Source organism: Sarcophilus harrisii, chromosome 6, assembly GCF_902635505.1.
Source record: "Sarcophilus harrisii chromosome 6, mSarHar1.11, whole genome shotgun sequence".
Classification (NCBI taxonomy): domain Eukaryota; kingdom Metazoa; phylum Chordata; class Mammalia; order Dasyuromorphia; family Dasyuridae; genus Sarcophilus; species Sarcophilus harrisii.
Window position 1 is genome coordinate 135,508,236 of NC_045431.1, and position 12,375 is coordinate 135,520,610.

Below are 12,375 nucleotides of genomic sequence, written 5' to 3' on the forward strand. Positions count from 1 at the left end.
CACAAACACACACACACAGAGAGAGAGAGAGAGAGAGAGAGAGAGAGTTAGTTCACACAAAAGAACTCCCAGGTCCCAGTCAAAACAAACAGGTAAACACCCACCAACATTTTTTAATAGAAGAAAGCCTTCTCTTGGAGTCACCAGAAGTTGTTGGTTTGCTGGAGTACCCCAAATGGGTAAAAGGTATGAGTGTATCTCCCCATTATTTCTTCCGTCCTGAGAGAATCTCATATTGCACCTCCTAGCTCTAGCACCTGAGCTCCTGTATTTGAATGACCACCTGGAGATCCAACACTTCTCCTATGATGGCTTCTGACAAAACTCACACAACTGCATGTGTTTCGTGTCCTATTGTCTTCACTGGTGTCCGGCCAAACACCATTGGTCACGCCAAGTCCAAACTCCTGGAATTCCATCTTCCGAAATCGAACTTCTGGCTGCCTCTGCTCCCTTGCACTAATATTGGCTATACTAGATGAATTGGAACCTTCGCTCCCCCTCCCCGCTCCCCGACCCTTTAATTTAAGCGTATTTCCACTGAGCAGTTTTTTTTCCGCTTGACAGTAGAAGTTGGGAGAAAGAAGTGTATAGATTTTAAGGCTGGGAAACAGTGAATAGAAGAACAATCTTGGGAAGATAAAGATGAAAAGGGTTTGACTAGAAGCAGAAATGTCACAGAAAAGCACGTAAATCTGTAATTTGCATGAATTGTGTCTTTTCTCCTCAATCCCGTCAATAGCCCCAATAAGACACTTTAAAAATCAACTGGACAGTCATTTGATTAAAGAGAATTTCCTGGAGCACGGAGAGCTTTAGAAGAGGTATCTGCTATAGAGACAAGATGACCATCTAAGAGTATCTAAAGCAGCTAAAAGCTGGAAGTAAATGAGCCTCGCGTCTTCAGGCGGCTTCTAAGTATATGGCGACAAAGCCTCTCCAGCTGGCGGACACATCCTATCAAACAGCTAGTAATGAATGAATGCAAGGCGGAGATTGAGACCTGCTTAAGCCTAAGGAGCCTCTACCCTAGCTTCTCTCTGACGTAGCCGAGAGCCAGCTCAGTCTATAAAGGACGTGCAGGTTGCTGCAGAGCGGTTACTTCAAGCCCAGATCGAAGGATGGCTTGAGCTGCACTCCCTGCTATCCCAGCCCCGCCAAGAGGACAATAATCCTTCCCATAGCCTCTGTGGCTAGGTTAAACCCTCTTAAGAGAAACACCCGCTTCCTTTCTTAGAGCTTTCCTGCTCATATCCCTCCATCTTCCTGCCCCCAAATCTCTCTCGACTGTAGAAGTGTGTTTTGCTACCCATGCAATTCAATCCTCAGGGTATCACTTTGCTTTCCAAGAGGTAGAAAACGACGTTTGCATTACTCCGTTGGAAGAAGGAGAGAGAAGAGAAAAGGAGGGAGTCAGGGAAATCTGAGAGGATCCGTGGTCTGGGTGGCACGAGAGTGGATTAACTTGAGAGACTTCAGCAGCAAATGCAATGATGGAATTTATCTCTGAATTTACGAACTGGACAGAGGGGGTTAGTGGAAGCAGCACCACAGACTCGGAAAACCTGAGTTCTGCTGTCCCAGGAGCTCTGGAGGCAGCGGGAATCTCAAGAGGTGACTGGATGCAACTGATGGCCCAGGAAGGGAACCTCTCTTCAGCCTTGCCCTCGCTGGATTTACTCGGAGGTGTATTATCCACTACCTCCCCAGGGCCTTTGCAACCAACTGCAAACCTCACCAACCAGTTCGTACAGCCGTCCTGGCGTATCGCGTTATGGTCCCTTGCCTATGGCATGGTAGTGGCTGTGGCTGTCTTTGGGAACCTTATAGTAATTTGGATCATCCTGGCCCACAAACGCATGAGAACGGTGACCAATTACTTTCTGGTAAATCTGGCTTTCTCAGACGCCTCCATGGCTGCCTTTAACACCTTGGTCAATTTCATCTACGCTCTGCACAACGAATGGTATTTTGGAGCTAACTATTGTCGTTTTCACAACTTTTTCCCAATAACTGCAGTTTTCGCCAGCATCTATTCCATGACTGCCATTGCGGTGGACAGGTAAGAAGGAAGAAGGGAAAGGAGAGGAGTTAGGTGAGCAGGACTGTGAATGAAAATTTAAAAAGAGAAGAGGAAACATCCAGGGAAAAATCCTCAAACCAGTTTGCAATAAGGGACAGTAATTCGGGAACTGAGGGAAAAAAAGCGGCGAAGAGGGAGAAGAGGGGTTAGATAAGAATTTAAAAGGGTAATACAAGGAGATTTTATTCCCTAGAAAGAAAGATTCCTTTTTTTTTTTTTTAACTCTTTCTTTGCCAAAGAGGAAAATCCTGAATTATATCCCTCTTCTTCATAATCCTAGCTCTTAGGACCTTAAATTTCAAGCTGGAAGGGATTTCGAAGAACATACAATCCAATCCCTTTATTTTACAGATGACACTGAGATCTAGGGCAATGTCAAGTAATTTTTCAACCCAAATCCTTAGATTGCAGGATTATTTCTCATTCTACTCTACCACGTTCCCTTTTAATTTCATTTTTCTCCCACGTGCCTGTCACCAATGCAGCAATTCGTTTTTACTAGGTTGGTTTGGGATTACATGAAAGAACCTTCTCCTTTAATCAATCTATTAAAGGCTGAGGTGGGGAGGGAGGTCTGGGGAATAGTGACTATGACCTTGACTTCTTTCTCTGCCTTTGTTGAATGGATAGAGTTGAACCAAAACTTAATTAGTATTATTACCTCAAACCTAATTAATCTGGCTAGTATTCTTCGGGCAACCGCTTGGAATTTCGTTTACCTGTTGCTGGCTTAAACTTTATTTCCTCTAGTCCCAGGACTCTGTCAGAATCTCTCCATCCTTTTCCCACAACCCCATTTTGTGCCTAGAGGTTTTAAAGCCCCCGTCTCCTTTGCATAGCCCTCAATCCGACCCCAGTTTGGGGCTGGTGACTCTCTGCCTCAGCAGAGTTTCCTGCGTTTGATGCAGGACTCACAGCGGAACTCCAGGCAGAGGCTGAGGCAGAGAGAGAGAAACGACACTGAGGGGTTCAACACCTCCCCGGCCCGCTCTCTCCCTGCCCAGCTCCTTTCCTTCTGTCATAAAAAAGGAAAGCACACTAATGGAACTGGTCTAGTGGTTTCCCAAAGCGATATCTTGACCAGAGATTGGGATTATCAATTATCTTCTCTATCTTTCTATTACATATTTTTTTCTATTATCTTATGTCTCTTTTTCTTTCTTTATCTCTATCTCTTTCTATCTACCTTGCAGTGACATAGTGGATAAAGAGCTAGCCCAAGTCAGGAAGAATTGGGTTTAAGTCCTCCCTCGACATATTAGTGTTCAATACTAGGTATATCACTTACCTTTTTCCCAGGAGATGGACAGCAAAAGTCTGCCCTTAGATATGACCAAAGGAGTTGGATTGTATGTGTTGCCCATCATAAAGACTGCTCCTTATAAATTATATTACTTATATTTGTAAAGAACTCCAATTTTTCAAAGTCCTTTCACATCATAACCTCATTTTAGGGGAGGTAATGCCCTTTCCCAAGATGCCCAAATTATTAGCGTGGCATAGATATTGTGCCTTTTTAAAACATCCACAAGATAAAAATAACTTTGTTGAATCTCCATTCTCAGTATGAACACATTGAAGCATATCCAAGGAAAAACAACTGTGAAATCCTTATCTATCATGAAAGTTGCTTGCACAAACATTTGGTTCAATCTCTAGTAGGCAAATATGTGGATATATGTATGGATATATAAATGTATAATAGAGATAGGAACTGCTTTTGTGATTTCTTTGATTTAGGAGATTCTACCAATGCAGGTCAGCATTTTCTCTACAATTTACTTGTTGTCTTAGAGAGTTACTTAAAGCACTAGGAACAATAACTTGCCCAGGGTGCCAGAGATGAGATTTGAACTAAGGTCTTTCCACTTTGGAAAACAGTGCTCAGATCACTATGGTGATGTTATTTCTCAATGTAATATATAAATATACATAAATGCAGATATATCATTTTAATTGAAATAACTCTAATATCCATCTTTCATCTATCTACCTTTAGCCTTTTTTAAATAAAAGAACTTTAACATTGATCCATGTTTCTATGTGTATGTGTGTATCTATCATGTATCTTCTCTCTATCATCTATCCTTTCTCTATCTATTTATCTTTTTATCATTAGTATTCTCTCTTTCTTTTCATTCTCCTAGTCTAGGCAACTCTAAGATTTCAAAATTGCAGAGCCATGGAAAGGTGGAGGGAATTTCCTTAAAGAGGTACCCATACCAATAAAGTGCCATGTCTAGTCTAGCTGACAATTTACACACACACACACACACACACACACCCCTAAATTGTATTTCCAGTTCTCTCTCTTTCAGGATTGGCTAAATCACTTAAGAACTTGGGCCTGAGATGTTTTGCTTTCTTTCTGTGACAGAAGATTAAAGAATTATTTTCCCTAACTTAGAATTCTTTCGAGATTAAAAGGAAATGATGTGTTTCATTTATCTGAATCCTTTTATCACTTAACCTCTATTTAGGAAGGAAATTAAGAAGAATATTTTTCCTGTGTAATAGCTCTTTTTTTATGGGGGGAGGGGGGTCCACTCCCTCTCCCTGTGCTGAAATAATAACCACTTTGGGTTTGGGGGCATTTTAAAGAACATCAATCAACAGAAGGGACAAATAATTAAACCAGAGGAACAGGGACTGCTAGCCACTGGCTGGGATGAGGATAATGAATCAGCATTTACAACTTTAATCCTATAGTTGCCTCTTCCCCTACCCCTTCTTCGTATCTTTATTTCCTTCCCACCCACCTCCATCCCCTGAGCTTGGTCAGAATGTTAATTGCCCATAAACAATTTCTGCCCTGTTACAAGGTAAATATTGGTCTTTGCATATTGTAAGCATTCCAACTTAATGAAGTAGTATATTACTGTTACAATTGTTACAATAAGAAGTTATTCCTCATGGTACTGGGGGGGCGGGGAGGGAGTTTTATTCCTTTAGTCAGTTTTCCTGAATCTATCTGTCTCTTCTCCTCCTCCTCTCCTCCTTCTTTTTCTCCTTCTCCTTCTTCTTCTCCTCCTCTCCTTCCCCTTCTCCTTTTCCTTCTCCTCCTCCCCTTCTCCTCATTCTCCTCCTCCTCTTCCTCTTTTTCCTCCTCCCCTCCTTGTCCTTCTTCTACTCTCCATCTTCTCCTCTTTCTTCTCCTTCTTCTTGAACATAAACTCTGACTCTTTGCCACAAGTCATGTCTTATTAGAAGAGGCCTGAATACCTGTACAGCTCCTTGGGAAATGGTATAGATCATCTTTAGGCTATATGTGTGTGTATACATATACATATACATATGTTTTATTTACATATACATACATATTGAGTATAAGGCCCAATTTTGCTTTTTCTTCATATCTCTAGGGCTTAAAATGGTATTTGTCGCATTATAAGTGCTTGATAAATTCTTAATTGAATGACTGACTGTTGGAATTTAGACTGTCCTGACTTTTCATCCCTCATAATATTGCCAGATTAGTAGATTCATGAAAACAATAACAGGCAGTAAATGAAATCCATTTATGGGTTCTGATAATATTCAACTGAATTAGCAGATACTGTTCCAATATAATGGACATAGTTATCCTCTATAGCTTTAACAAAAGAGGCACTACAAACTTTCCTCCTAATTCCTTATTCAAAATCTAACATTTATGCCAAAAGTTCCATTGCATGAAATTACTTAATATGGTATTTTAATCACCCTAAAAGATTTCCAATAATTAAAAAGCCCTAAAACTTTTTGAAGAGGATCAAACCCTCCTAACCACAAACCTTCCTGAGTAAATAAATCTTTAAACAAGAATTTTCAATATATTGCAGAGTAAAATGAAACACAAAAAAACGATATCAATACACATACTTTTAGATAATTAATTTGGTTTTCAATTTAAACCCATTCAAAATAAAGAATTCCTAGATGAAGTAAATAAGGGTATATAAAGATCCTTACATGGAGCAAAATTTAAATGATATGTGCTTTTAGAATCAAATGTTGATGTATTTAGACTATTCCAAAAAGCTATGATTTATAAAACATAGAAAGGAAGGTTCATGATTATAATAACTTATTCAATGCTGAGATCAACAGGTCATAGCAGAAAACTATGTGACTTTGTTGGTTAAGCTTTTGGACAATGAAAGTTTTTAGGAGCCATTTATTCATTCAATATATGTCAATTGAGTGCCTAATATATGTAAGACATTGCTTTAAAGAATATCATGATAAATTATACATGGTTTCTGGTCTCAGGATACTTACAGTCATTACCTTTATGTGTTTGTTGGAAAAGGAAGGAGTATAGTTCACATGCAGTGGGGACACTATATAATATTATGCTATTATTTCATGTCATGCCAATTATTAGTATTAAAAATAATTTAGTAAGATAGTAAAGACCACATAAGTTGGTCAGTTTCACTGCAATACCTTAATATCTATTCCTCTGAAACTTTTACCACTTGAAAAGCAAATAGCTCAATCTTTTTTGAGACAGAAAATTTGGGAAACTGAAATCCCATTGTCAAATCTCTTGGCTTTCATTTTATACAGGGCTTTCAAGGAACATGGTCCCTTCATTATTTTAGCAATTAAATTGGGCATGTTTGGAAGTTACATCAACTCTTTCTCAATACTATGTTAGTATTTAGTATATTGAAATTATAATTTATTGTATGATACTTAGTAGATGGTTTTAGTACAGTTTCCAAAAACAAATTAATTCAAATTCTAGAAGAATCTGGCTCATTAATACAATTTATTTAATCTAAGAGACCTAAGAAACTAGTCACTTAATCTCATGTCCCAAAAAATCTAAACAAATATCAATTGCTAAACAGTTGTAGATGTGTTAGTAAAAGTTGAGTCAAAGATACAAAAAAATTATTCAACATTTGATATTTTGTGGAGAAAGTATTTCTTTTCTATGATTTCAGTACATGAATACTATTCAAAGCAGCACTAGCACTGGTGCTCCTAAGACTTTATTATGCAGATATAAAACTGTGTTCTCAAATAAAGCAAGCCTTAAATTAAAAATAAATCACAAAAAAAAATCTTGATACAATTTAAATAATTATTGCAAATATTTTAAGCACAAAAATTTTCCCCAATCCTATAAAAAAGTACCATTTATTTTTACCTAAAATATAACTACTATTCCACTCATGATTCTTTCCATGTGGGAAGAATAATTTTTAATAAAGTGCATTGTATAAGCATTCTTTATTTTTTTTTTTTTTTTTGCCATACAGCCTGAATCATTACTTTAGGAATGGAAATTAGGAAATTGTTTAGGCAAAGGAATAGACTAACTTAAGTTCCAACATTATCATCATCATTATTATTATTATTATTATTGGAGACAATGAGGAATCACCAGAGCTGCTTGAGAAAGCAAGTGACTTGGATAAGACATTTGTTTTAGGAATGTCACTTTAACCACTTTAACCCCTCAAATCCACACTGGATTTGAGTAAACTTGAAAGCAAGAAGATGAATTAAGAGACTATTGTGATAGTCCAGGTGAAAGAAAGAGCTGGAAATGTGTGGTAGAGGAAAAGAATTAGATGTAACAAACATGGATGGAAATAGAATTGACAAGACTTTACAACCCATTAAATAATGGAGTAGAAGGTGAAGCAGATGGAAAAGTTTGTAATAAATTTTGAAATTTTGAACCTGTGTGTTAGAAAAAGAATGTGTTCGACATCACAAAAAAGGAAATTAAGAAGAGGAAGATGTCAACATTTCTTTTGGATATATCAAATTTAATATGCTTACAGGATATCTAGTTGAAAATATTCAAAGAGCAGTTGGTGATTCAGGACTGGCGTGCAGTGGAGAAACTAGGGCTGGATATTTGAACTTCAGAGTCATCTGCTTAGAGAGGGGGGAAAATGAACTAATGGGAGTTAATAAGATCTTTATTGAGAGACAAGAGAGAAAGTCTAGGAGAGATAATTAGGGGCCAGAACTCAGAAAAAGGGGAGAGAGAAAAAGGCAGACAGAGAAAGAGATAGACAGACAGAGACAGAGATACATAGAGAGACAGAAACAGAGATAGAGAGACAGAGAGAGCGAGTCAAAGGGGGACAGACAGAGAGGGAGAGACAACTAGGCAGACACACACAGAAGGAGTTGGATATGGGGTGTGATCAAAACTTGTGGAAAAGAGAATTCTTAGAAGAGGGAAGCCTTCAAGATTTTACTCTGTTTTACTAAGCAATTCTATCAAATGCAAAAGAAAGGTGAAAAATAATAGGGAATGAAGATTAAGAAAATGTCATAAATATTTGATTAAGAAATCACTAATAACCATGGAGATAGCCATATTAGTTGAATTATGAGTTCAAATGTCATTTTGAAAAGAAGAGAAACAAGCATTAAGAACCTGCTAGGTATCTCCCACTATGCTAAGAACATTACATTATGGCCTTTTGTCCTCACAACCCTAAGAGGTAGATGCTACTGTTACAATAACCCTAGGAGGTAAGAACTAATATTATTCCAGATTTATAGTTGAGGAAACTGAAACTGACAGTGGTTAAGTGATTTACCTAGAGTCACACAGCTACTATATGTCTGAGACTGGATCAGACTTAGTGATCCCAATTCAAGATCCAGATCTACCTACTGTGTCCCTTAGCCACCTCTAGGGGATGAGGAGAAAGACAAGGAAAGCCGACAGGATTTTGTTTTATTTTTGTTTTTCTGGATTCAGACTGTGGAAGCCTGGAGTGATATAAAACAATAATTTGAGATACTGTCAAGGAAGGTTTTTTTTTTGTTTTGTTTTGTTTTGTTTTTTATTATTCTTTAAAAAATGGAGAGTATTGGAGCAAGTTTATTGACATCAAGAAAAAAAAAGTAATACATAAGGATGTTATTAGAGATTAGTGAGACTGGAAAAAGTGATATTTTTCAGCCATTATAATTTCTTGTAGTTCATTTATTTATGAATTAACAAAACCTTATGGTTTACTTTTATTTAGATTAATATTGGTAAAGAATTCAAGGAACTGTATTTTTTTTTTTTGATATTTGATTTCTTTCACTGATCCCAGTCGTAACTTGTCACTTGACAAAAACTTTGGGGGCCCCACAATTACTAAGTATCATTCCAAAGTTGAAATCAGAACCATATCTATCCCCCATACCAATTTGCATCTGTCAAAGAGAAGAAAAGAATTTGGAGAGCTTCACCATCAGTTAAAAAACGTTTTAAGTTTATAGACTATTCTCAAAAATATTAGCAAATATTTTAAATACACATATACTGTTATTGTTCAGTAGTATTCCATTCTTCATGACTCCACAGACCATACTATCCATGGGTTTTGGTTTTTTGTTTGTTTGTTTTTGGCATGAGGGAGGGAGTTTGGTTATATATGGCTTTTTCTCTTTGTTTTTTGACAAAGAAACTGGAGTGATTTGTTATTTCCTTCTCCAATGGATTAAGACAAATAGAAGTTAAATGATTTGCCCAAGATCATATAGCCAGCAAATGTCTGAGGTCAAATTTGAACTGAGGTCTTCTTGACTCCAGGTTCTATTCAACTGAGCCATCTAGCTGCCAAGTATATGGATAATATACTTGCCCCCTTGTTTGATGCCTTTTTTGATGTAAATACTCATTCAGGCACTGAACAGTTATCTTCCGAGTCTCATTCCTCACAAAATCATTAAACTATAACATCTGTGTAGAAGAAAATCTTTTTTGGAGGGAAGTCTTCAAGATTTTATTCTGTTTTTACTAAGGAAAATGCTTTTAGAGATCAATAAACAAAGACAGAACAAAGCTTCTTAAACTTTTTCCACTGTCAATCCCTTTACACCTGAGAAATTTTTATACGATCCCAAATAGATAGATATGTAAAATAGGTATACAAATCAAACATTTACTGATAATAAATCATAATTTTGTGACTCTCACATTCATCTGTGAGACCCCAAATGAGGTAATGAACCATAGCTTAAGAATCTGAGACATAGAGGACTATTATATTTTTTATAATTGTCTATCATATCTATAACTATACATTTGTAATCTGCCCTAGAAAATCATATGAAAAAAAAACCTGTCTCTTTCAATCACATGGTTTTATTAAGGATATCCTTGATTCATGAAAAGGTCATTCTTATAAAGAATTCATAGAATTCTATTTGTTCATTTTTAATTACTTTTTTGGTAGGTGATATAGTAGCAGTATGATCTGTGACCTTCAAAAAAATCACAGTTAATTTTAATTTTTTATTAATGCCTTTTGTTGTATCAAATCATTTTTTAATATATTCTTCCCCCTTTCCTACCCAATGGTCATCCATTATTATAAAGATACCATTATATAAAATCAACCTTCTCATATAATAAAGGCTAAACATCCACTGTCCCCACCTCTATTTTCAGAGACTTAGAGCATTTTACATGACACTAATAATAGCATTTATATCCTTTAAGTTTTATTAAGTGCTATGAAAATATTATTCCATGTTATCCTCATAACTACCCAAGGAAGTAGGTGCTATTACTCTCATTTTATAGTTAAGAAAACTGATGAACAGAGTGGTAAAGTAACATGCCCAGAATTACAAAGAAGTAAGTATGAGGCCAGATTTGAAGTTGAGTTCAGAAAAGTGAGGTGATTCACTAGCATGGAATTGAAAGTATTGCATATTTAATATCGGAATATTAAATATGCAGTACCTTAAGTTTTGTGACTTCCCCCATTATTATAACTAAAGGTCAAATTTAATTATATGAGAAATATTGACTTTACCTTGAGTATGATAGTAAATTTAGAAATCTACAAATGGATTTCACAATTTAAATGGTTGAAAAATGCTCACCTTCAAGAACATGAATTTCTCAGAAATTTGGGGGAATTTGTGAATTCTAGATATCATTAGTTCTTACCTAAAGCTTTTCAAAAAGTTTGCAGAACCCTCATTTTAGATTTCCTTGGACAAAGAGGAAGCCAGACAGGATACTTGACCATTGCTGTATATTTCATAATTTGATTTTAAATCCAAATGGAAATCCTTGTGTCAGTCCAGGGGTCCTAGACAAACCAAGTGCACCTTACAATTTAGGATTTGTCTCAGAGACCTCTTTTACATTCAGAAAATCCAAGCAGAAAGCTATAAAACAGAACTAAGATTTAAATGCAAGGACTATGACTTCAAATCCTGTGTACTTTCCATGATGCTATACTACCTTTTGAATGGTTCTGGGGCTAAAAGTTTATTTAGAGAAGAGAAGGGATGTTATTTTGGAAAACTGGATAAAGCAGGATAGAATGAAAAATTTTTTTTGAGATATTATGGAAATTAATAGATTGTATAATAAACCAGAAAATTCCACATTAGATTTACTTTTTTGTTCTGTTGTGCAAAGCAGTTATATACTTTGTATTTATAAATTCTTTTATTTGGTAAATACTTACTTATTACCTATATACAATACATGATTAGACTCCAGTGCTCTGTATATGTGTGTATAGAAAGATAGATATAAACATAGACTATGTATGTATATATACTACACACATAAATATGGATATGTGTATTCTTTTGTGTACATATATCTATTAAATACATGTATTAAATACAAATACATCTTTATATGCATAGATAGTCATCTATTCACTTATATTTATTTGTGTATACAAAAAAACAAAAAAAGAGTTCCCTTGGAAATAAGACTGACTCACAAGTAATTATAATACATTTTTTTCCTGATAAGTGAATAAGAAAAGTGAAAAGTACAACAATTTTTCCAGGACATTCTTCAAATCTAAAATCCTGAATTGAACCAATCCAAAAGACTTATTTAATGATCAAGAAATGTGATATAGAAGAAAATATACTTATCTGCCTGCTAGTAAATTCAAATTCAAATTAAATGAATGGCTTTCTTGAATGGTATTTGATGAATATTAATGAATGTCTTTATTTAGACCCTAGAATAATTTGGGCTAATAGCTCCAAATCACATGAGAGATAAATTAGCAGTTTTATTTATTATATAACTATAAGTTTATATTTAATGGAAAACATTATGCATGTATTTAAACTTTTAAGAAATCTATCAGTACTTAAAATATCTAAATTAAATATTTATCAGTACTTAAATTCTATATTAACTGTTTCTCTTCAAGCATTCTCCTTGACTTTCAGAAGTTATAGCAACAAGAAAAAGTTGCAGGTTACAACAATAAGAATGTCTTCAACAATAAGAAATCTCTCCACTCATAGAATCAGAAATGCAAGGAAAGATAGTCATGTATACTAGA

General features: G+C 35.6%; 1 protein-coding gene across 1 annotated transcript in view; it reads left to right on the forward strand.

Moving 5' to 3' along the window:
• Positions 1-1,034: 1,034 nt before the first annotated feature.
• The window catches only part of TACR3 (tachykinin receptor 3), an 81,977-nt gene continuing 70,636 nt past the window's right edge, over positions 1,035-12,375 (forward strand). The window contains exon 1 of the mRNA XM_003774493.2: positions 1,035-2,062. Coding sequence (XP_003774541.2) covers positions 1,491-2,062 — 572 coding nt within the window. The 5' untranslated portion in view covers positions 1,035-1,490. The remainder of the gene's footprint in view (positions 2,063-12,375) is intronic.